We start from the raw sequence: 25483 nt of genomic DNA on the forward strand, positions 1-25483 counted from the left end.
CTGATCCTGGATGGGCTCTTCTGGCAGCTTGTTTTAAACTGAGCTGTAACAGGAGCCAGCCTCAGCCAAGGCAGTGTGGAAGTCTCAGCACCCACCACCCCAGCTGATCAGTATAGCTGAATGCCAGTAAAATATTTTCCAGGTATTTTTTGCCTCAGATTAACCAAATGGACACTTTTAGGCCCATTATGCACGGCCGCCGAAACGGCGATTTCGGGTCACATGGAAAACGCGGAGGGGGAAGACGCGACGCATACCAGTTATGTACGGGGTAGGGCGCGACGGCGGCAAAACCCAGAGTAACCGATTATGCACGCGGCGATCCGGGCGCCTCTTCTGGTTGCGCCCCGGTCACCCGGAAGCTGTGCTTTCTTCCGCGTTTCACTGACGCGGCTTTTTCGGCGGCATGCACTGAAGCTGCGGCCGGTTGCAGCCGGCTCCATGCGTTATCGGTGATTTTAGTCGCCGCCATTCCACCCCGAATGTGCGCTAAAACCCCCGTGCATAATGGGTCATAGTGTTTATAGTGTTTATAGACATGTATGTATCATATAGACGCACTGGCACAGAGACTGGTCATGAGTATGGCTACTGGTCATATGATGAATTTTGGCTAGCTCATGGTTTGCAAACTTGTTTTGCAAAATTTTGGGGCAGGTCAACTGTCATGAACTTTCCACAAACTTTCAAGCAGTTTGTGGATGGATATATTTTCAGACCGTCTCTGCTCAATCTTAATGTTTACTAAACGTCAAAGCAAATGAAGGGCAGAAATTGGAGGATATGTAGAAGATCTTCAGAGGTACGTCTCCCAGAAATTCAATGACTTCATCTTGCACAGGTTATGTTCTATACCAGGGGTAGTCAAACTGCGGCCCTCCAGATGTCCATGGACTACAATTCCCAGGAGCCCCTGACAGCATTCGCTGGCAGGGGCTCCTGGGAATTGTAGTCCATGGACATCTGGAGGGCCGCAGTTTGACTACCCGTTCTATACACTCCTGGACTTGTACTTATCATTTCTCTGTGTGCGGCCACCAGCTGGTGTGTCAGTGCCACATCACCTGTCCATGCCGTGGCCTCCTATGCACTGCTTTGGGCTTCAGTGATCACCAAACTAAGCCAAGGCACACAACCCTAGTTTAGATTGAAGACCCCAAACCTCCCCCCCCCAAAAAAACCACAGGAATATAACTAATAAAGTTTATTAAAAGAAATCTTCAAAAGGATGCATATATAGAAGCAGTGCAAAGCACAGAATAAAATAATAAAACTAGGCTTTAATCTTCTGACCCAGATGTTACATGATCAAACCGAAGGTATAGGGTCCTGATAGAACACCAACTCCAAAATCCAAGAAGCAGGTCTTCTAGCCACACAGAGCCCAACCTATACACAAAAGAATGTCAAGGAGGAAGGCAAACCTAAATAGGATTGCCATCTCTGGGTTGGGAAATCCCTAGAAATTTGGGGTGTAGAGAGACCTCAGCACAATAAAATGTTATAAAGTCCATCTCCAAAGCAGCCATTTTGTACTGGGGAATTCATCTCTATTAGCTAGAGATCAATTGTGATAGCAGATCTCAAGGCCCCATCCCTAGGCCAAAGGGAAGATCCAGAGTAGTATGAATGTTCCTGCTTTATGCCAGATTATCTCCAGCTGCCCTGATCTTGTTTGGCCAATCCAGTATGTTCCTAGGACATGTGACCATGTACTTCTTCAGCTAGCACATACCCACAAGCAAGCAACCGTATCTCACCTTGTTCTAATTAGATGAAGGTAAAGGTAAAGGTATCCCCTGTGCAAGCACCGAGTCATGTCTGACCCTGGGGTGACGCCCTCTAGCGTTTTCATGGCAGACTCAATACGGGGTGGTTTGCCAGTGCCTTCCCCAGTCATTACCGTTTACCCCCCAGCAAGCTGGGTACTCATTTTACCGACCTCGGAAGGATGGAAGGCTGAGTCAACCTTGAGCCGGCTGCTGGGATTGAACTCCCAGCCTCATGGGCAAAGCTTTCAGACGGCTGCCTTACCACTCTGCGCCACAAGAGGCTCAATTAGATGAAATGCAAGTGCAAAACACATTATGGGTCTTTGGCGTTGAAGTTCACAGGCTCATGTGAACTTGCACCTGTGCCTGATTCCATTTCATCCCCCCCTCTCAAAACTGAAAATTATTGTGACATTAATTCAGTAATTTAACTAGGCTCCAAAGCCTGAACCAAAATTTGACAGCCCAAAAAATGGCTAGACAGGGCCAGTTTCTTGACATTTACTTATCTTGCCTGGTTTATAGATTATTGGCCATCATAGGCTGTATTCAAGGCTATCTGATACACAAGAGCTGTGGAAGAATTATTATAGTGAATAAAATTTAATATTGGTATATTACACAGGGAAGACAGAACTTCATAACTACTGTCATATTATTCTTTGGCTTTATTTTTCATAGTCACCAAAACAGTGCCAAGGAAATGACTTCTGTGCATACAATTCATCAGTACAACTGTACATTTCTGGAGACTCTCCTGGATCCAATGTATGTGGCAGACTATCTATTGGAAGAATCAAGCATTTGATCCATTATTCAGGGGAACTCTAAATCTCCATTAACACATAATATTGGTATGTCTGCTGTTGGCCACATGCTTTTAAAGTGATAGGCTGCAATGGAAATGCTGGTATACAAAACTGAAAATATAAAAAGTAAAGATGTAGAATCATATAATGATAATAATGATAAAGTTTTACCAATATGTTTTTCATGTACTTATCTTAAAAACTGCGGCATGGAAAAGAGATCAGGGGTCACTCAGCATCACCCACTCTTCTTTCATAACATAATGGTTAACTATCACTTTCCTCATTATAAATGCCACCCATCCATGGCCAGAAACTCAGGACAATGTTTGCCCATTTAGATGGTCTTTGTGAATTCTTAAAATTGCACTGAGAAGTGAATGCAAATACATGAATTCACTTAAGTACAGATTACAAATGGTAGAGTTTGTGGTAAAAATGCAAAATAGGTTACAGTTATAGCATTTTATACGGAATGATGATATGCTTTGCAGTTTGTAACAGTTCTTGGCCACTTTTAAGAATAAATCTGGAATACTAAGGATCATTCCCATTAAGTACATTTCGCATATTAATTCCTGGAGGCTACATAAGAAGGAATGTGAGTTTTAATTAGAAGAAAAAAGTATGTCTGTTGTGAATAACCAAGCAAAATCAGTCTTCAGGGGTAAATTGGTAGAATGGAGTTGAAACAAAAAATTGCTCAAAAGCACTGAGGCATCCTAGCCAGAGACAGATTAAAAGATACAGCTGCGCTGTCAATAAGATCAGAAACGTGCTGTAGTGCCTGCCGTTCGCTTTGCAGAAGTAATTGCAGATCCTAGGATTTCAACGAATCGGTGCACATCATGGAAAGAATTGTAGAGAGGAACTGGGGCAACACGAAGAGCATTGGGTTCCCGCATGTCACACTGCAAAGCAGCAAATAAACATTCAATAAATGACTAGAGCTTCACATTTATTTGTCACAAAGCATGGCAAAGCTTCCTTGAAAGACTGAGATTCTGTGATAATGCCAGCCAAATGCAATGTTAACCCCGGCTTTTGGCTTGGAAAAGAAGAGGGCAGTGCAACGGGGAGTCTTTTTCTCTGGGCTAAGTTGACATGGGGAAGTCGGGTGTGGGCAGTCTGAAAAGGAAGGGCGCTCATATGGCCTTCCGTTTTGGTCATAGTCTGAAATGGAAATATAACTTCGCAAAGAAAAGAAAACAAGGAAGAAGCATTGTGATATTAAAACACAATGTTGTCAGTGCATTGCCAACACCATCATCAGGTCAGTAGGGAAGGCCCTGCTTTCAGAGGTGAATCACCTGTCGGTTGACTGCCTCATTCTAGACACCTTAGCTGAGATATCCTTATTTCTAGTAGATAATACAATATGAACCTTGCCGAGAGCTGTGCAGCTGAATTTCTGAGTGTCCCACCCGATGCAATAAGGGAGAGAAAAATCAAAATATTGGAGCGGTGGCCCCCTACTGTTGCTCATCTCCAGCAGATAAAGCATATATTGTTTCTGAGCACTGAAGCTGATCCTTACCAAAAGAAGTAGCCAATAAATCAGTGAAGGACAGGATGGTTTCTGTTTCCAAGCAAAACAATTTACTTACAGGTCTTCTACAAATTGTCCCAGCAATGCTATTTGGCCCCTGATATGAGAACTGTCAAGAAACACTAGATAATGCCACCTCACCACACAAACCCAATGTGAAAAAACCTCCCATATGTTTATCCTCCCATCCCCAGTCCTCCCTTCTCAGCAGATTTGTTTGCAACCCCAAACAATTACTATGTAACCATGTTGCAGCTGTGGTGCCCAGCAGACAGCATATCCTATCAGAGATGTGTCACCCCAGTCTGCGGGTAACTAAAACTGCAGATTAGGGCCACATGGACACTAAACAGATTTTTCAGCAAATGTGGGGGACTCTCCGGGTGTGCGGAAAAATCTGAAATGTTTAAATTTCACCCAAAGTAAAGTAAAATGAATAAATAAAACGTTCTCTGTGCATGTGCAGATGATGTAGTTATTTTGCTTCTGTGGTGGCAGAGCCTGGCAGCAGCTGCAGCATTATCTGAAAGACTGCCTGCAGCAGATGTACCAAGTACTGCTCAGGGTTCAGAGCAGCTCTCAGACACTGCCACAGGGAAACGGAAGGAAGCTCATTGAGCCTGCTTGGAGTCATCCATTCAGGAAGGTAGGGAAGGTAGAGGGCCTGGCAGCTGCAGGGGAGCCCAAGGGGGAGGGCTGTATCCAACCACCATGAAATGGGACATGGGATTCCCCCTACAAGCCTCATGAGCCCTCACTTGTATCATCTAATGGAAGAGTTCTCCATCAGTAGAGCAGTTCCTTGGTTTCCCTCTCCCACCACAGCCTGCAATGCCCCATAAAATACTGCTCTTGGGGAACCATGGACCCCCATGAACTCTTTTGAACTTTCCCCAGTTTCAAAAGCAGTCTGCCAGATAAACTGCTGGATTCTGATGCATTTCATGTTGGCATCAATCTGCCTAAACTCAAAACGGGGTTTTTTTGTACAACTGTTGGAATAAGGCAACTCATCACGCCTTGACATTGGGAGGTATATCAATCTAAGAATGTATTGGTTATATTCATTGAATAGGATGCTACTCTTTGTCTTAACCTGGGAGCTCACCTCTAACCCCAACTCTCTCTCGCTTTGTACTCTCACTCTCTTCACATGGCCTTCCATGTCTCTAGAAGTCTGTCCCATAGATACAATAACCTCATATTCTTACACACATGATGCCACACAAGCTGGCTATTTGTGATAGGGAAAGTACTTTTTAGATTAGGCTTCTCTCTCTCCTTGTGGCTGCAGATGAGGCAAAATGAGGTACCACTAGCTGCTAGTAGTTGGTAGAAGGCCTTCTTGGGGCACTGTGTGGTATTGCAGGTCCTCAGTGCCTCACCTCCCTGGCCAGGCAATCAGGCAATGGCTTAGCTAGGCTGGGGGAGCCAGGGACTTGCCAATGGACCTCAGAATTCTTCTTGTAAAAATGTATGGTTCAAATATTTTTAGCCTTTTTTTTAATAGTCTCCCATAGACTAAAAAAATCCTGTTTTAATTTTCTCAAATGGTGAAATATTTTCCCTTCTTTTGGGAGCATTTGCTCTATTGATATTCCATATTAGACATTTGTAATTCATGGTTGTAATCCAAATGTATAAAAGTCTATATTTATATCCATTGCATCTGTTTTCTGCTTCTTCTTCTGTTGTGGCTGTTGAAAATCTTGTGAAGGTTCTTATGAAGTTTCTGCTTCATCCCATTCTTTTTTGTATCTCCCAAAAAAGTCTATCACTTTATAAATAGAATGCAATTTAAATCTTGGAAATTAAAGATCACTCCTTCCAGTTTTCCCCTTTGGAATACAATATTTTGTTCAGTTTTTCCATAATCTACCATTTATGCAGGATTCTCAAATGAATTTCTTCCTGAACAACAATATCCATGTTGTTGACAAAGCTCATTTATCTATGTACTAGTATCTAGCCCAATTTAAAAATGGGCTGTGAAAGGGGCGGCAGGCAGGAGGGCGGGAGAAGGTGGCTGTGGCTCTCTTTGGCCCACAAAGTGGGCTAAATGGAGTGGAAAGCCCCCCTCGCCGGTGGCAACAGGGCTTTGCAGCCCGCAGGGAGGCTCCAAACCCCCCCCCCCCGGCACCCTCCCAGCAGGAGCATACCTGCGGTCTGCAAAGCCCTGTCGCTGCCTGAGAGAGGGTGGGAGCTGGAGGGGGAGGGCGAATCAGGGTGGATCTGGATGGACAGGGCCCCGGACAGTCTCCTCCCAGGAGGCTCTCAAATATATAAGGGAGTGAAATAGTGTTAAGGATAACATGTAACACCCACTTCCAGGAGCCCTGTGCAGTGCCTTCCCTTCCATGGATCAGCATTGTAGCCTTTTCTCCTCCCCTGTTTAACCTTTTTAAAGCCACTTGAAGTGATACCCCTTTCCACTGTGGGGGATCCCTGCCCCCCCCCAGTCTGGCTGCTCATGCCACAATTGTATTTTGCTAAGGCACCATGACTCCTTAAAGTAGCTAAAGTGTTATGAGCCCCACAAATCCTTAAACCACACCAGGTTGTCAGTCCTAATTTTTGCCTTGGAGTGTCGTTGTAGGATGTGATCTCTTAATCTCTTTTTAACAAAATGTTTACTTATAGCAAATTCTGAATTCATTCTGTATACTTCATCTGACTCAGCTTCTATGTCATCTTGTTCAGTTTCTAAGAAGTCTGCTAGACTTTCTTTCTAATGTTTTCATCAGAAATTTAACAAATTTCTCATAATCTGAAACTTTTTTTCATCTCTAGTAATGCCAAATTATCCAAGCCTCTTTCCAGTTCTGTATTTAAGACTTCTGTTTTAGATTCGAACAATTATTTGTGTGCTGAACATCTTCTGAAATTTGTTAATTGGAGCCTTCAAATTTCTCAATTTCTTTTACTTCTGATTGCATTTTAAAAAAATTTTCCTTGTAGATTTTGAACTTTTGAGTACAGATTTTAAAATCTCAAATCTAATTTCTGGTCCAATTGATTAAGTAATTTTTAGAAAAGTTCTGTGATAACAGGTTTTCAGGAGTTTTTGTCTGAATATTGATCAAATGACCCAACATACTTTCTTGTAGCCATATTAAATATATTTTTCATGCTGTAATGCAATGTCCTTTTATTTTTTAAGATTTTAAAAAATAGGATGCAGTTCTGTGATCAGCCAATGAGTGGCTCCCTTGTATCACAAATAAATTTAACTGTATTCCAATCTGATTTTTTATTTTTTTGGCTGTAATTATTTTTGGACACAAAATGTCACTCTTAGATTAAATTGTCCAGGGCAAAAATCTTTATACACACAAAGCCATTTCTTACATTCTGTTTATAGAAACCAACTTCTGAACAATCTTCTGTCTAATAGACATGCATTAATTGTTTAATTTTTCTGAATCGATTTTATGGTGCATAAGCTTTTTGCCAGATTTATAACAAAGTTCATCAGATTAAATATTTATTTTGCCTTATTTTATTGAAAAGAAAATTCTCCACATAGGTATTCCATAGGCAATCCTTTTAACAATTGAGCCATCTGCAGTTGTTCATTATTTATAATTTAGTGTCTATTCCTTGACGATCAAAGGTGAGATGAGTGATTTTCAGTTTCTACTGATGGGGTTGACCAGAACTGAGAACCAAGCCTCCCAAAGTTTTCTTCCATAAATCACCAGCTTCTGACAGTAAGTTACTTGAGAAGTTGTATGATGAAGAGCAGATAGTATTTCTCTCATTTTCCCTTTTGATTGGGGGGGGGGGGGGTCAACCAAGACCTTCCACAGCTAGATCTATTCCTTACAACATTCCATTGCTGAGGCAAAAGTATCAGACCCCCATGAAGCTCTCACCAAGGGATGTCAGGATACACTCTTTCTCAAGTGGCAGGGAATACCATGCAATGGTTTGCATCCATGTGAATTCTTGTGGCCTGCCAGCCCATGGTATCCCCCAACAGTTGTACTAAGGTATTCAGTGTCCACGAGTTGGCAGGTGGGTCAGCCACTGTCTGCATTTACTGTGTCAAGACTCTGACAGCTGTAGTCAGTGAAGTTGTGGCCATTTCAGCTCAAACAATGGGTCTGTGTTCTGTTTTCCTCATTCCTTCTCCTCCCCCTTGGTACTGGGTCTGCCACACCAATCAAGTGATCCCTTGTTCTGGAAATATGCACATTCTTGGATGCATATATTTTTCATGCTTGGTAAGCTGGCAATAAAAGGCATGACCTTACTTCAATCATTTCTCTTTTATACTGGACTAACAGGACAACAAAATCATTTCTCAAAACATCTCACAGAATTATGGAGTTGAAAGGCCACCTAGTCCAACCCCCCTGATTAATGCAGGATCAGCCTAAAACATCCACGATAAGTATCTGTCTAGCCACTGCTTAAAGACTGCCAGTGAGGGGGAGCTCACCACCACCTTAGGAATCCTATTCCACTGTTGAATGACTTTGATTGTGAATTTTTTTCCTGATATCTAGCCATGTTCTATACATGGTTTAATCCCATTACAGTGGGTCCTATCCTCTTGCTTCTGAGAGGAACTGCTCCCTGCCCTCCTCCAAGTGACAACCTTTTGAATACTTAAAGAGAGCAACCACATCCTCTCTTGACCTCCTCTTCTCCGGGCAGAACATTCCCAAGTTCCTCAGCCTTTCCTTATAGGGCTTCAGCTAAAACAATACATCTACTCTTATAAGACTATCAACACAGCACACAGCAGCCCATACACAACAGAGAAATGACCAACATGAAGATTTGCTTGCATACTTACAGCGACACCTCGTTTTTCCAGTTCTTCAAACACAGATTTAACTGGAAGGGGGAACGTCAGTGTGAGCTGGCATCCTCTTTCTTCAGCGTTAGGTGTGATTATTTTCACATAAGGCTTCTCGAGATCATGTTTATCTTTACTGTAATAATGTCTTATCAAGTATTCCAGGTAACCAGTAAGAAGAATGGATTTCTTTCTCAGACATTTCATTGTAGCTTGTCCAAAGACCTACATGTAAAATAAACAACATCACTGCCATACAGCCAATATATGTAGCAAATAACCCCCTAAGCAGTACTTCTTCGCTACAATTAAACTACCACATAAAATACTTAAACTGTGCAGAATGCTACCTTTGAAGCTTGGGAGACTAGTGTTGGGGCTGGAAATTAATTAACTCTCAGGTCTTTAAAAAAAGCGCATCTCAACAGAAAGACATAGGAGAGGTTCATGTCCGACACTCTTGTATATTCAAAGTATATATGATGATGTTTCTGGCATATCTCTCTTTAAACTGAATTTAAAATACCTATTTTTAGTCTTGTTCAAAGGAGGGATGTGCAGAGTGGAGGTAGGGAGTGCCCTAATCCCTTGAGCCCTTCAAAAGGCTTTCCCCTTTTCCCTGCTAAGGCGTGCTACACCAGCTAAGTAGAGAAAGAGCAAGGGAAGGCAGACTTGCTCCCACAGCCAAAACAGAGTGCATTTTGTCATTCCTTGCACTTCCTTTCTAAAAACCTGTTCTTACTCGAATCTCTTCCCATGGGTCCCTTGGATCAGGGATACAGTTTATGAGCCAATTTATGTTCCAAAACAAAGAAAGACAAAAGATGGTTGTTTGATTTTCATAATGTCCTCCGGCTTGAATTAGCAGGTTATGCCATTGACTTGCATTGTATAGGCTCCTACTGGGTCAATCCCCTGCACAAATATTTCAGCGGAGGAGGTGTATGTGGCTGTTAAAAAACTTATCCCTTGAAGGAATAATCAGTGTTGATGACAATCTGTTCCAAGGCTCTGGCTATTTCCCCACCCTATTGGTCACATCACTAGGTTTATGACTGCCAGCTGTGGCTTAAGTGTCACAACACAGAGAAAAGGTTTCTTTGGAGAGCGAGGTTGAAGGAATGATTTTTGGATCATCAAACCACCTAGGGAGTTTATGGCAGAGAAATACTTTTAATCAGGGACTCCACGATTCACAACTCAGTCCCTTATCCTTTGTGCTGCACCAATCTTTAACAGCGGTTGGAACACTAAATCTCAGGATGCAAAACTTTCTCCCAAGCCTGGAAACAACTCTGGCACTCTTAACCTCTCTGTTGGGGAGTTTCTTCTGGTGTTGGACCTGGTTCATGATCACTTAAACCTCTTTCATAAAATAGTGCAGGATCACATTCATCGTTACTTAACACCCGGATTCTCCATATAAATAGAGTTCCTATCAAATGCTATGAGTGATTCTTAGATTATCAAAAACTACTTTCCCATAAAACACAAGACACAGGAATTGTCAACTAGCACACACAGCATTTCGTGTCGCCTTTAGAAATTTAACTCTGTTTAATGTGTCCCAGTATAAGATGGCATTCAGTTTTCAAAGTCATCTTTTCGCTGGCTATGAATCCCATTTCACTGTATCACAGCAATTAGCACAAAAGAATTCTGAACGTGCCAAAAGAGTAATGCAGATACAAAAAGCCAAGTCCATAGAAATTGATGAGTTCTCATTGCCTTTGACCCCCCGCAGTGGGCTAAATGGCAACCCCCTCCCATTTTGAAGAGCACCATCTGGGTCAGAGCACAGTAGCATTTAGTTTATCTCTAAGGTCACATAGAGTTTAGGAAAAAACAGAAGGGATGTTTAAGAACAAACAAAATCAATTGTTAAAAAGTATAACGAAGGTTTCTTTGCAGTTCTTGTTGTAGAATTTAACACCAGGCAAGAGAGAAAACACTGACATTTCTGTGATTTGCTGACTTTGTTTGGAGACTGATGGTAACGTATGAAAATGATTTCTGGTTTCCAGATTGTTTTCAGAATGTCTTTAACCCATTCATTGGAAGACTTAGATAAACTGGAGTATGTTATGAAAACAGTGTACAGAACAGAATATTAAAAGTTATAAAATCACAATATTCATTGAAAGGTGCAAAGGTGCATTGGGGGAACTCTAAATCAGGCTTGCCTGAGCATTTAAGGAGCTAAGGAGTAATCATCTCTGTATCTAATTCTGAATCCCTGGCTAACTCAATACAAAGGGCTATTCCGCATGACTTAAATGTAGCAGAAGTCTTACCTCTGGTAAACGTTACTAATTCAATGTTCCGCATGATGTCGTACACAATCTACAACACTCCTGCAACACTCCCACAAAAATCGCTTTGTTGTAGTGTTTTTTTGGGAAATTGGGAAAAGTGGATTCCCCCTAAAAAAACCGCTACACTTCTGAGCACAAGCTGCAACACATCAGCAAAAGACATGTGCATTCTCAATGTAGAGGTAGAAAGAATGTCCCTCCTCCGCTCTCGCCCCCGGACTTCTGGAGAAGCGATCACCATTTTTTCCCTCTTAGACCGGGGAAAGCAACGAACGAGCGATGCTTCTCCGGCTAAAGTCCGTCCACAGAAGTGCTTAAGAGTAAAACAAAGCTCCCTACTGCAAGTGTCTTTAAAGTTCCCAAGCACAATACAGCCCCCTGCTCGACACTGCCCCTAATTTCGGTCACAAATCGCACCGATGGGGGGGTGTTTTACTTTAAGAGCATGTAAATGATTAAGCGCCAGCTCCTATGCCAGCAAAAAAGGTCTTTCTTAGACAATGAACACATATTCGTTGCTACAAATGAACACATAAACGTTGCTACTGGTGTTTTCGGCTTTTAAAAAAACAGTTCTTAAAGGGAAAGGGGCTTTTGGGGAGCATGAACACAACAGTTCATTGGCTGTTCTGTTTGATTGACGGCTAGGGGCAGGAAGAAGCGTGGAAAAATATTGCTTCCTTTGTTGCGATTCCAGCGAGACCGGAAACATGTGGGGAATGAATACAACCCTACTGAGACTTCAATATTCCACTAGAATTAAAGGTATGCGGAATGACAAAATTCCACTATTAAATATAGCGTTTCTGCATACTGCAAACATTCAGCAAAATTGGTCCTCGTGCGGACAGCGCAAAAGTTCTGCATATTTGAGGGAATGCTCATTTATGCAGAAAATCTAGTATCCCAAATTATGCCCCCAAATTCAAATAACCCTCCTGGAAAATATTTGATTTCCTTGGAAGGGAATCACTTTAAGTATTTAGTGCCCTTTTGCAAACATTGAAACATCCACCTGCCAACTGATATTTCACCCAGGAATGGGCAGTGACCAGAAGATCTATCTGTATGGGCCTGAGGGGGCCTGTAAGCATTGTGGACGCACTTCCCTTGTCTGCCAAGTTGCCATGGGGTTATTTTGGGAAGCCCCCATCAAAACTCTGGGGGATGTCTAATCTGTCTTAATGTCCTTTAGAACCTGTCCATATATTTATTTATTTGTTTGTTTGTTTGTTTATTTATTTTTATGCCGCCATCCCCTGAGGCTTAGAGCAGTTTATGGAAAATGCAGAAAACAGTACATGGAACTTAGTTTTTCATAACAACAACAACAACAACATTAAACTATAACAGAGGTAACAGAGTATGACGATGCAAACAGAACGCATGGGTGGAATTCTGGGAGGGAGGGAGCAGGGGCCTTGTAGATGTTGCTGGTCACCTGGTCTCAACCAAATGCCTGGTGGAAGAGCTCCCTTTTGCAAGCCCTGTAGAACTGTTTTAGTGCCGTCAGGGCCTTGATCTCCTCCAAGAGCTTATTTCACCAGGTGGGGCCAACAACAGAAAAGGCTCTGGCCCTGGTTGAGGCCAGGCGGGCTTCTTTAGACATGAAAGGTAGTCCTTCCAGCTTTACATGTATTCTGGAACCATGTTATATATGTCAGGACCCTGCCCTAAAATATGGCATACTGTCCCCAACAACCAGTGGCAGCCCTCAATAGTCTAGGCTTGTACCAAAGCTAGACACTGTTAAAGTCTGCCAAGACCCTGCTGGGCCAAACTCCATCTTTTTATCAGCCACTATTCAACATAGCAGCTGCTGCCTGTAACATCTATTGCTCTCCTCATTCTCCCCCCCCCCCATTATATTGCTGATTAAGTGACTGGCAGAACTGTGTTTGCCTAGGGCTCCTAGGCAATCTCACACCTATAACTCATTACTATGCCCATCAGCCAGAGGAAATTTCTCCCCTCAAACCAGTTGCTAGCTCCATTAACATAATGGCTCCCTTTTTAAGGCTCATCAATACCCATCTCCTGCCTCAGAAAAGGCCATTGCCCAATTTAGCACCTGTGGAAAATTCAATATTGTGCTTACCTGGTTCCTATCATGTACCCCCTCTCCCAAAAACATATTTAAATAGTGGTTTTCCCAAGCCTGACGAAGAGTGCTTGCACTCGAAAGCTCATGCCCTGAATAAGCCTTTGTTGGTCTTAAATGTGCGACTGGACTCTTAATTTTATTCTCCCCACAACACTCTGTGAGGTAGGTGAGGTTGAGAGAGCTCTGACAGGACTGCTCTGTGAGAACATCCCTATGAGAACTGTGACTAGCCCAAGGTCACCCAGCTGGCTGAAGGTGGAAGAGTGAGGAATCAACCCCCCCCCTCCAGATTAGAGGCTGCTGCTCTTAACCACTACACCAAGTCGTGTATGGAGCTCAGGATATCTGAGGTGAACAGGTAACTTCGTATAAGTATAAACAATAGATAATTTATCACAAACAAGTAGATGTTTAGTTGCACAGACAGGTCATTAAACACTGAGGGGAGAGACTTCTTGGCAGTCTCTGCTTAAGAAACAAGCATCTCACAGATACTTAAGTGGGTGAAGTCAGGAACATTCACAATAATTCTAGTATCTTTCTTAACCACTTGGCAGGGTTCACCCCCTCCCCCTTCTCCAGGAGCTATTTCCCTCAGACTGGATAGGAATCATCCATTTTTACTAGGAGCTATTTCCCTCTGGTTCAAAAGGGGTTCCTTCTTGATCATCACATTCTCCGCTCTCAGTTAACTGTCATTTCTTAACAGCCCCTTTTAGTTGACACTCTCAGCTGTAAAATCTCATTTGAATTCCCTGTCACTCAAGGTTCTTGGACCAGGTTAAACCATTAGCTTCTACTGTCTATCACAGCACCTTGCAAGCATGTTGGGGTTTGGAGGATATTTAAGGGGAGTGACAGATGAATCTCCCTTCTTTTCTCAGCCCAGCTTGTTCTTTTTTGATATGGACAGCAGATGCCAGAACCTTCTCTACCTAGTGCTGGGGCGAGAGCAAGAAGGCAGCTACAGAAGTAAAGTGTGCTCTGGCTTCCCACAGTATGAGCCTGGAGGCTCAAAGTCAGTGCTGACTGCCTCTTACATTGCAAAGCCCCTGGATGCCTTATTTCCCTCTTAGCCATATACCTGGAGCAAGACCCAAATCTCAACTGAGAGCAAGAAAGTCAGAGCTACTCTGACTTATCCCAGGGAGACAGTATGAAAGTCGTAAGGGAAGTAAAAGGTGCTTAAGGATTCCCACTGTGGAATCTTGCTGTGAGCCAGTCAGCATCATGAAACCCCTCCTCAAAAGCACAGCAGGTTCTGACAGTGAGAAGCCCATGCATTCTCTGCTTTATTCTCTGCCTTTCCTGCTGTTTCCTCAGCATGAGGCACAGCAGTTCAGATAAGTCTGAGAGTGCCCAGTGCTTGGAGCTGAGTAATCTGTCTTGGAAAAAGGAGAGCAAAAGTACTATAATCTCACTGTGGCCAACTTGCTCATTTTCTGAGTGGCTACCAGTGATGGGTCTACTCTATTCTTTGACTCGTGTGAATTAGCTTGGTGAGGTGGTTAGGAGGATTCCACGCTCCCCACATGCAGCCGGTTGGGTGACCTTGGGCTCACCATTGCACTGATAAAGCTGTTCTGATCTAGTAATAATATCAGGCCTTTCTCAGCCTCACCCACCTCACAGGGTGTGTGTTGTGGGAAGAGGAAAGGGAAGGGGGTTGTAAGCGGCTTTGAGACTCCTTCTGATAGAGAAAAGCAGCATATAAGAACCAACTCTTCTTCTTCTCCTCCCAGCACAGAAGGAGGGTGGGGAGATTGGAGAAGATGGGTCCTCTACTTCCATCCCTGACATAAGACCTTCCTCAGGGATACTCATAGTTTATTTATCCTTCAGTTTCTCCAGCAGTATCTGTTTCAAGGTAGAACCACTTATCAGCCAGCTTGGTGTAGTGAGTAAGAGCAGCAGCTTCTAGTCTGGTGAGCCAGGTTTGATTCCTCACTTCTCCAGCTGGGCGACAATCTTCTCACAGCTTTTCTCACAAAGCAGGCTAGTCAGAGCTCTCTCAGCCCCACCTACCTCACAGTGTGTCTGCTGTGAGAGAGGAAGGGAAGATGATTGTAAGTCGCTTTGAGCCTCCCTTTGGAAATGAAAGGTGGGGTATAAAAACCAACTCCTTTTCTTCTTCTAGAAACCCCACCATGTAGTGGCTATTCCTAGACTCCTGGAAAATGGGGCAGGTGCCACACTGGGGAATGGTGCCCAGAAGAGCCATATGTAATGCTTTTACATGTCACTGAGTAACACTGGTGTAGGTTATTGGTAACTGGAAGTTGTTTCAAACCTGGATTTGTTCATTGTGCTCTGTATGAGAAGGGAGGAGAAAGAAGGCATGACCAAACTATACTGAACACAACAACCACCAACATTTCTGCACAATGCTGCCTTTATGTGAAGTCTGAATCCAAGTATGTGATAGAGAGTTTAAAAAATGAAATTTCTTCTGTACAGAAAAATATTAATATCAGGAAAAATTTAGATGATCTGACCCAAAGTAAACCCAGGGCATATGACATACCGTATATACTCGCATATAAGCCAAGTTTTCCAGCACAGGTTTTAGCACTTAAAAAACCTCCTCGGCTTATAACCGGGTAATTGATTAACAGCCTGCCTCCAGCCAGCCAACCGCAGCATTGCATCTGCAACCTGAGCTCTTTGCAAGTGAGCTAGTGGCCTCCAGTTAACCTTTACCTTCTGCAAAGATCTTAAAAACTAAGCTCTTTGCAAGTGAGCTAATTGCTCCCAGCTAACCATTGCCTTCTGCAAATATCTTGAAAGCTTACTCTGGCAGCTTGTAGGACATCAATGGTTTGACTGAGGGATTCTGATATTTTCCCCCTTCTTTTCCTAATGACTTCTTCCAAACTATTATTTTGGTTTCTGTGGGTGGGGTGGATTTTGGGGGTACTTTGGGATTTACTATTTTTTTTCAGTGTTTCTTTTTTTATCCTAGGAGCAGCATTCTTTGCCTTTTCTTCTTGGGGTTGTGTTTCTTTTAAAAGTTGATTTTTACAGTTCTTTCAGTTTTCAGTTATACAGTTCTTTCTTTCAGTGTTTTGTTCTGGGGGGCACTGTAGCCTGCTGCATTTCCCACCCTTGGCTTATATGCGAGTCAATAAGTTTGCCCAGATTTTGTGGTAAAATTGCCTTGACTTATGTGCAGGTTGGCTTATATGCGAGTATATATGGTAGTTAACCAGCACAGACCAATATATGACTAATCTTACTGTGTACTTTTTACCTCACAGCTATCTTCTTGCATATCCCATTTATATGTGTCTGGCCACACAGCCAATTACTATTTCTGCCATCTCCTTGTTCTCCATGACATGGAACTGGTGCAACCTCCTACTATCTCAAGCGCTCGGCTAAGGGGTAGCTCATTTTCTAACTAAAGAAAAACCACACATACAAAAATGTGGTCAAAGTAGCAACTTAGCAGTAGAACGAGTAGGCCCAAGAAAGGGAGCATTAAATTCACTACCATCCTAGAAATAAATATTAATATAAAAGGAAGCAGATAGTATATTCACAGCACTGTCTATCCTCCTTGTATTACATCAGCCAAAATATTTCCTTTTATGAAAGACCATATTGGTTAATAATATGTATGAGAACACTTTTTCATTTCTCTATGAATGGTTTTGGTGTAGCCATTTTCATTGATGGTAATGATAAATCAATTTCCTGTATTTTATTACAATTAATTCAGGATTTATACTTATTTATTTTTAGGTTTATATCCTGCCAGTTCTCCAGGGACTTGTGGCAGCTTACAATAAGATTTACTCAGTTCATTAAAACCCCAACTAACCCTCCAAGTATGACAGCCCCCAAAAATCCCCACTTTCTCCTGAGCAGACCACCCAGGGGTGTGATGCAATGATATAAATGCTCCAGGCTGAGGAGGGGCCTCATGCCAGGACCTGGTGGAAGAGCTCCATTTTACAGGCCCTATGATTAATGTACACACAAAACCTTGGCCGAGATTTACTCAACCAAACATTGATGTGATGGAGCGCTTGCTGGGAGTGAGAGGCAACCACCCTCTAGTGTGCATGCTGCCGCAACGCAGCACACACAGTGCCAATGGCAGGGTGGGATCCATGGCGACTAAAGTTGCCACATGCATGGGTCTCACCCTCTATGCTAGGGACACCACGGGAGCTGCTTCCTTCGCACCCAACCACCCTAGGTTGTTGTATACAGAATTATTCAGGGTTTTGAGGTGGATGATTTGTTCAATAATTGTCACATATGTGGGTTTGCATGGGATGGATCCCATTGGCAGGGAATCCAGTGTGCAATCGGACACCCTGGGGCTCGGGGACTCTTTACGAGGCAGGGCATATGCAAGTGCGGCTTACCCGGCTAGGAGGCAAGGGGCTCATTTGCCATGTGGCCTGGGGGCATTCAAATCAGGTTGGTACCTCTGGGCTCCCCTGCATAGGTCACTTAGTGGCGGACTTCAGTAGGCAAGGGGATTTGCACTCACGGCTGGGAAAAGTGCGGGTCCCCCGAGCGCCTCTGGACTCTGTGGGTTGTTGGTGCAGTCTGCTGACTTCTAGGTCAGTCTCCCTCTCCCATGCTCTGCCAACCCTCCCATGGGGGGGGGTAATAAAGCTGTGGCCTTGTTTATCCCAACATCGGTTTTGCATCTTCTTCCGGCACATAATGCCCTACTGCAAGTCAATGTACAATGTACAACACAATATGCAGAATGTACAACACTCATACATTACATATGTATATAATGTAGACTGCTGATCTGAAGTACAAATCGAATATGTATACATTTTACAGGAAAATCTGGCAAGAACCAACAGAAAATAATTAAAAAAACAAAGTATTGTGGAATTGATCTGCAAAACAAAAACTCAAAAGTGAAATGGGGAAATTAAATTGACTAACAAGCTTGAGAAATCTGATGAGACCCCCTAATAATAGCAGGACAGCTTCATCTGCACTTCATTAGTCATGTGAAAGTACTTACTTCTAAACTAGCTTGAAGAGCACACACCAATAATATCGGAGGATTTGATAATCGAAATCCATTGATCCCGGGACTCAGGTCCATTTCTGTAAAGTAAAGTTCATTTCTCAGCTTCTGCTTGTGAGATTCCCCCCCCCCCCCCGTTTCCCCTTTATTGGCTCTGTGATAATAGTAGACGGCAGCTTTTTAAAATGGAAGAAGAGGGATAACAATGATCACTAACTTAAGTTTAGTTTATTATTAAGGTTAAATAGCCTGTAAGCCATGTACCTAAACTAGGGAGTAAATTTGTTTTATTTAGAGGAGAAGATCAGGATTGTAGTAGACAAAACTCTGAAAGATTGATGATCAGCTCCTCCCAACATTTCTAAAGGCCCACAGTAACTGGTAGGTCCTGGTTTAGATTGAAGCCATTGTGAGGAAAGAAGATGGAAGAAAGAGTCTCACCTTGCACAGATTGAAACTACAGGCTGCTAGTCCTTGAGAAGGAAAAGTACTTGGAAAGGAAAAGCTCATTGTCCTATTTCTGCCTGTCTTTTTATTTTCAGTTTTGATGGATAAACCTGTGTGGAGGTAGAAACTGTTTGATGTCTTTTCCCACCACACATGTCCCCATTCTAAATTAAGGCCTCATGTAGGTGCCCTTTTGACCTATAAATGTTTAGAATGCATCCCAGCATCTGAGCGACAGCTTGGTGAAATGGTTAATAGCAGCGGCCTCTAGTCTGGAGAACTGGAGAACTCCCCCACATGAAGCCTGCTGGGTTACTGTGGGCCAGCCACAGTTCTCTCAGTCCCACCTACCTCACAAGGTGTCGTTGTAGGAAGAGGAAGGGAAGGCAATTGCAAGTCACTAAAACAGGGGTAGTCAAACTGCGGCCCTCCAGATGTCCATGGACTACAATTCCCAGGAGCCCCTGCCAGCATTCGCAGCATTCGCAGGGGCTCCTGGGAATTGTAGTCCATGGACATCTGGAGGGCCGCAGTTTGACTACCCCTGCACTAAAAGAAGGCTCGAATGTTGTGGTGCTGTGAGTGTATATATTAACAGCTGTGTTCTTACAGTATCACGCAAGAGAGAAAGTGATGCTTTTATTCGAAAGCAAAGTAAAATTTACACCCAACAGTATAAATAGGCCCCACAGTTTATCAAAATAAAGGTTCTGGAATTCTGTCTGAAATATTTTTCCCCCAAAGTACCTTGATTAAATTAAATGAATATATCAGGATTCCATAGAAGGGGGAATAAGATGCATTTTGCTTTGCATCTCCTACATGTATACCAACAGGATAATACTCAACTCCCCTTCCACTATCCACAAAGGCTGGGTTAAACCAGATGACATGCTAGAGAGCCATAATTAGGGCCTCCCTTAAAAAAAAAGAACAGTCTTATGTTGCTGCTTAGGAGACAGAGAAATAGAGACTCCATGGGGTAAGATAGAACATCCTATTACTCCTACTCCTACTACTAGTACTACTTATGGCTAAAAATGGTTATTGTTAAGTACATTCATATACCAATGACCAAAATTTATATACCAATGACCAAATAAGCTCCAAAAGTAAACCATACAGTAACTAAAAAAACTACTAAATAAATATACGGTTAAAACCAATATTACTATTAATACATAGAATCTCCATGATTTGTTTAACTGTCCAAAGCACTTCACAGGCATTATCTTTCTTGTAATCCTTATAATAAATTGAATAGCACATATTATATATTCAAAAGTTCTGTTTTAATGAGCTTTACACCTATGAGTAGGATTAATCCTATTCTTTGTTGTTGTTAGGTGCAAAGTCGTGTCTGACCCATCGCGACCCCATGGACAATGATCCTCCAGGCCTTCCTGTCCTCTACCATTCCTCAAAGTCCATTTAAGTTTGCACCAACTGCTTCAGTGACTCCATCCAGCCACCTCATTCTTTGTTGTCCCCTTTTTCTTTTGCCCTCAATGGCTCCCAGCATTAGGCTCTTCTCCAGGGAGTCCATCCTTCTCATGAGGTGGCCAAAGTATTTGAGTTTCATCTTCAGGATCTGGCCTTCTAAGAAGCAGGCAGGGCTGATCTCCTCTAGGACTGACCAGTTTGTTCGCCTTGCAGTCCAAGGGACTCGCAAGAGTCTTCTCCAGCACCAGAGTTCAAAAGCCTCAATTCTTTGACGCTTGGCCTTCCTTATGGTCCAACTTCCACAGCCATGCATTGCAACTGGGAAGACCATAGCCTTGACTAGACGTACTTTCGTTGGCTGGGTGATGTCTCTGCTTTTTAGGATGCTGTCTACATTTCCCATAGCTTTCCTCCCCAGGAGCAAGCATCTTTTAATTTCTTTGCTGCAGTCCCCATCTGCAGTGATCTTGGAGCCCAGGAAAATAAAATCTGTCACTACCTCCATTTCTTCCCCATCTATATGCCAGGAAATCCTATTCTTAGTACTGCAGTTTCCACTTTTATGTTTCCATGCAACTCATTAAAAAACAACAACAAAATACACAGAGATCCGGGATCACTATCCAAAGGTCTGCTTAATGTGCATGCAAACTTGCATTATGGATAGTCTGCAGTTTGGACCATCATATTCTTTTAAAAATTATTTTCAGGCCTGAGATATAAAGTGACTGTGTGGCCCTTTTGTAGTACATTCATCCTGGTGCAGTAATTACAGGACTTGCAAATAAAACACCTCTGTATGTAACATAAAGGGAAAATATACCTACTGTTTTCCATGAGAAATCTGGTTTTGATTTCATGACCCCACCATCCTTTTAGCCTAAAAAAATAGAAGTTACATGGAAGCATTAAGAACACTGTTATATTGTTTAAGTTCTGTCAGTTCGGTGCTAGGATAATATATCTCTGAATAAATTACAATGACTAATATCAGTGATTTAGTTCCTTCTTATCAGAGCCAGTGTCCTGTAGTGATCAGAGTGCCAGATTAGGATCTAGGAGACCAGGTTTGGAAGTTTGCTGAGTGACAGCAGTTGATGCATTCTGTCGCATTAAGAGGGCTGCATTGGTAGTCAGGACCTCTTGAATTCCAGAGACCTGATGTTTCTTCCATGCTTAAAGCCTGATTTTTATAGTACATTTTTTATGAGGCAACCCATTGAACCTAGTTGTCCACACTGCATGTAACTCGAAGAGGAAGAGTTGGTTTAATCTCCCACTTTTTTCACAACCAGATGGAGTCTAAAAGTGGCTTAGAATTGCCTTCCCTTCCTTTCCCAACGACAGACACCCTGTGAGGTAGGTAGAGTTGAGGGAACTCTGATAGAACTGCTGTATGAGAAAAACACTATCAGGACTGTGACTAGACAAAGGTGACTAGCTGGCTGCATGTGGATGAGTGGGGAAGCAAACCCAGTTCTCCGGATTAGAAGCCACTGCTTTTAACCACTACCCCAAGATGGCTAAGCAGAGTTATACCTTTTAAAGCCCATTGACTTGTACCAAATGAATTGTTCAGTTTTCTTTTGGAAAAAACTTATGAAATTGGGGAGATGGGGACACAGATGCTGCTTAGTTCTTTCTGACGTTACCCGATGATATAAAGCGGAGAAATGGCATCGCTTAGTATTATTGCTGCCATCCAAACTTCTAGCAAAACTAGTAACAAAATGATAGCATATGGTTTTGACTCTGGATTGTCAATATAATTCTACAAAACACCCAGGAGATTTCAAATACTAGTGCTTTGAATTAAATGTGGAACATCAGTATCCACTTTAAACTTTTGCAGTAAGCTACTTTATATAAAGTGCAATTTTATTGCATATTATTAATACACCCCGCTTATGAAGTCCACATTATGAGTGTTTTAATAGGCTTAGGAAAGCATAAACCAAAAGCTATACTCGATTGTCATGCCAAACAGGATGATAATATGTAATACAAAGTACAAGGAGAAGGAAATGCCTTCAATAAACAGTCTCTCGCCACATCTCTATGGATTCTGGTAGCTTGACTATGCAACAAATAATACTGAAGGCTTTTGTTGACCTCCATATAACCGGGATCAACCCAGTATAGGCTAGCACAACAAACTTCTTGTAGACTTCATTGCCCAATTCTTGTAGACTTACACACACACACACACAACCCACTTGGTTCACGCAATTGTGATGCCTCTGTTTCCTCAGCAACCCTTCCATTCCTTTCCTATCTACACATTCTCTCCTCCTATATTCCATCTTCTCCATCTGTATTCCTTTATGCTTTCTCTAGGTCTTTTCTTTCTGTGTTTTCTGTTAGGGAAAGCCACATTTTGTTTTTTTCTGACAACGATGATTCTGAAAATGCCCATGTCTGAGTGTTCTTTGGAACTGTGAATAAGGAAATTGTCAACCCTGCTATTAGTGCCACTTTCCTCAAAAACCAGAAGAAGGTGCGAGTAAGCATGATTAAGAGAGACACTCTTTACCCAATTTCTCCCTAAAATCTGACAATCCATTTATGTTCGTCTTTTTAGAAATCTGGAGTCTATTTCAAATAAATTCTCTTTTGATGGAAGGGAGATTTGAAGGGTAAGGGGGCAGAATGGGAGGTTCTGCAAAACTTCAGAATGTCACTCTGTAGATGCTTAGAGGCAGACAATATCTTGCCAGTGCCAGCCTTCCCCCCTAGAGCATCACTCTGTGGGATGGAACACAAAACAGCTGCAAAATCTGGATCTACGAAAAGGTACACTGCTCTACAAAGAGAAGTCAAAGAAAAATCCTTCCTTTTAAATAAAAATAAAAGAATAAGGAATCAGGGCTGTATTTAAACAATGAATTTAAGAAAAAGAATTCACATAACACTAGACCCAGCATTCGCCATTTTCCATGGAGACAAGTGATTGCTAAGACTCATTCCTACTCCCTCCTGTCAAAACAGGAAACTGTCAACAGCAGAGGCAGTGGATTCCTCAGGGACTAAACATACATTAGATTTTCTCCAAGGAAATCCTCTGATTGAGTGGTGGTTGAGTGGTGAAGTAATTTCTGAAGAGCTGAACCTCCCAAGTATGCAGTGGCATGATATGATTTGGGACAATGCCGGTGTTCTGAATCAAAGTGAAACAACTGCAGCCACTTCACACTTTCTCATCAGACCATATATGGTATAGTGCAGAATACAGAGTGTAGGTAAATTCTGTGGCTAAAGGTCTGCATATGGATAGATGGAACCAGTGTACATGAATCTCCTCACCTGTTGTTGCCACCTTACCATGTTCATGTGCCAGTTGTTTAGTGAATAAATCAATCAGTCCTATATAAGTCATCTTCAAATGTTTAAAAGGATGCCATATAGAGGATGGAGAAGAGTTGTTCTCTCTTGCCCCGGAGGGATGGACCAGAACCAAGGGGATGAAATTAATTCAAAAGAAATTCCGTCTTAACATCCAGAAGAAGTTCCTGACAGTTAGAGCAGTTTCTCAATGGAACAGGCTTCCTCAGGAGGTGGTGGGTTCTCCATCTTTGGACATTTTTAACCAGAGGCGGGATAGCCATCTGACAGAGAGGCTGATTCTGTGAAGAGTCAAGGGGGTGGCAGGTTACAGTGGATGTGCGATAGGGTTGTGAATATCCTGCATAATGCAGGAGGTTGGACTAGATGACCCAGGTTGTACTAGATGACCCAGATGACCCAACTGTATGATTCTATGATTTTTAAAAGTCTTATGCTTCTGATATTTGCCTGTGTCAACGTCAGTGGCTGACAGTCAGCCTAGGTATACAGCAGTTCATATATGTTACCCAAATTGGATATGCTTCCATGTGTTTGAATTAAGAGGGAAAATTAGCTTAGCAAGAAGGATACCAATGAGATCTCACCTATGTATATTAGGAGGTTCCTTTAAGAAACTTTTATATAAATTAGTCTGGAGTAAACTAGAAAGTTATTATTAAAGGAGTACAAGCACACAAAAAGTACTTAACTACACACACAGAAATTATTATTTTTATTTATTTTTTATTTTATTTTTTTATTTAGATTTCTATACTGCCCATTTCTTTGCAGCTCTAGGTGGTATAGAAAAAGCAGGGTTGAATAGAATAGCTTTAGGAAGAGGGGAAATTATAGCTACTATTATAACACTGAGAAGAAATCCACAGGTTCAGTGAAATTGCTAGCACTTGATGGAAAGGAAAGAGAAACCTACATGCAAGTAGGAGGTGTATACAGGGTACCCAGAGAATACACACAGTGTGACTGGTGCTAGGTACTTTAGTTTTATGGGGAAATTGTATCCTCGAGCTATGGCTAATGTGCTAGCCCCTAAAACAATTGTGTGATTTCTTGTGTATGACAAGAAACTAGAAGGCATGTGATGGGTTTGTCTAGAATGAGGACAATACTCAGGACAGAACCACAACTGTTTCCCACACAACAGACAATGCCTGTGATTGGTCTACCTAGATAGAACTAAATATGTTAATATTTCTTGACAATCATTAGGTTGCTGGTTAGGAAAATGTAAAGGTGTGTCAAGCTGTTAGTGATTGTTAACTGGGTTCTGTGGGTATGAGGGGAAGGAGAGACTGGGAACTGATGAAATGAATACCAACTTTCTCAGAGAGCCTATTGGCCCAAAGATATGAATTCCTGGGATTAGTGAGTTGGCCCCTTCACATAATTTAATCTAACTGTTCAAATAGATCCTGGAGATGTGACACTTGGCTGGTGTCCATGCTTCCGTCTTGGGAGCAGACAGTGCCATGAATCTGACATTTATTCCTGTGTCCATTGCTGCCTGACAGTGCACTGTAAATTAATGTTTGGGATGTTATGGAAGGGCATTTATGGTAAACTACCCCTCAAGGTAAGGAGAGGCCTGGCTACTAATGATTACATACATACATTTGTGCAGCCTCATGAGAATGAGAGCTTCTGACCATTACCACCCCATAACATAAACACATTTTATAGTACTTTTAAAAGACATCTATGTATAGTGTGTGTAGAGTGTATAGAGACATGAGCAAGCAAACTGAGCCCAGAGAGAGACTCTTAGCAGCTATTTCTCTATCTTCCAGAATCTAAACTGTTCTTTCTTCACATTCAGATGCATGCCTTCCCCTTCCTTCATTTTGAAGACAAGGAGGGGAGGTAAATCACCTATTTCAATCTCTG

The 25483-nt window shown here is 42.3% G+C and overlaps 1 protein-coding gene across 14 annotated transcripts in view; it reads right to left on the reverse strand.

The window, feature by feature from the left end:
• Positions 1-2425: 2425 nt before the first annotated feature.
• KYNU (kynureninase) overlaps positions 2426-25483 on the reverse strand; it is a 138623-nt gene continuing 115565 nt past the window's right edge. For 9 of the 14 annotated variants that reach the window (XM_077320163.1, XM_077320160.1, XM_077320159.1 and 6 more), the window contains 4 exons: positions 21082-21134; positions 18359-18444; positions 8935-9162; positions 2426-3492 (listed from right to left, as the gene is read on the reverse strand). In XM_077320163.1, the coding sequence (XP_077176278.1) occupies positions 3349-3492; positions 8935-9162; positions 18359-18444; positions 21082-21134 (511 nt within the window). In that variant the 3' untranslated portion in view covers positions 2426-3348. Of the gene's footprint in view, positions 3493-6375; positions 8362-8934; positions 9163-18357; positions 18445-21081; positions 21135-23575; positions 23878-25483 lie in introns of those variants that run through there. The other 5 variants (XM_077320166.1, XR_013228120.1, XR_013228121.1 and 2 more) reach the window with 5 other exon arrangements.

The sequence above is a fragment of the Paroedura picta genome, chromosome 2 (genome assembly GCF_049243985.1).
Source record: "Paroedura picta isolate Pp20150507F chromosome 2, Ppicta_v3.0, whole genome shotgun sequence".
NCBI classification, from domain to species: domain Eukaryota; kingdom Metazoa; phylum Chordata; class Lepidosauria; order Squamata; family Gekkonidae; genus Paroedura; species Paroedura picta.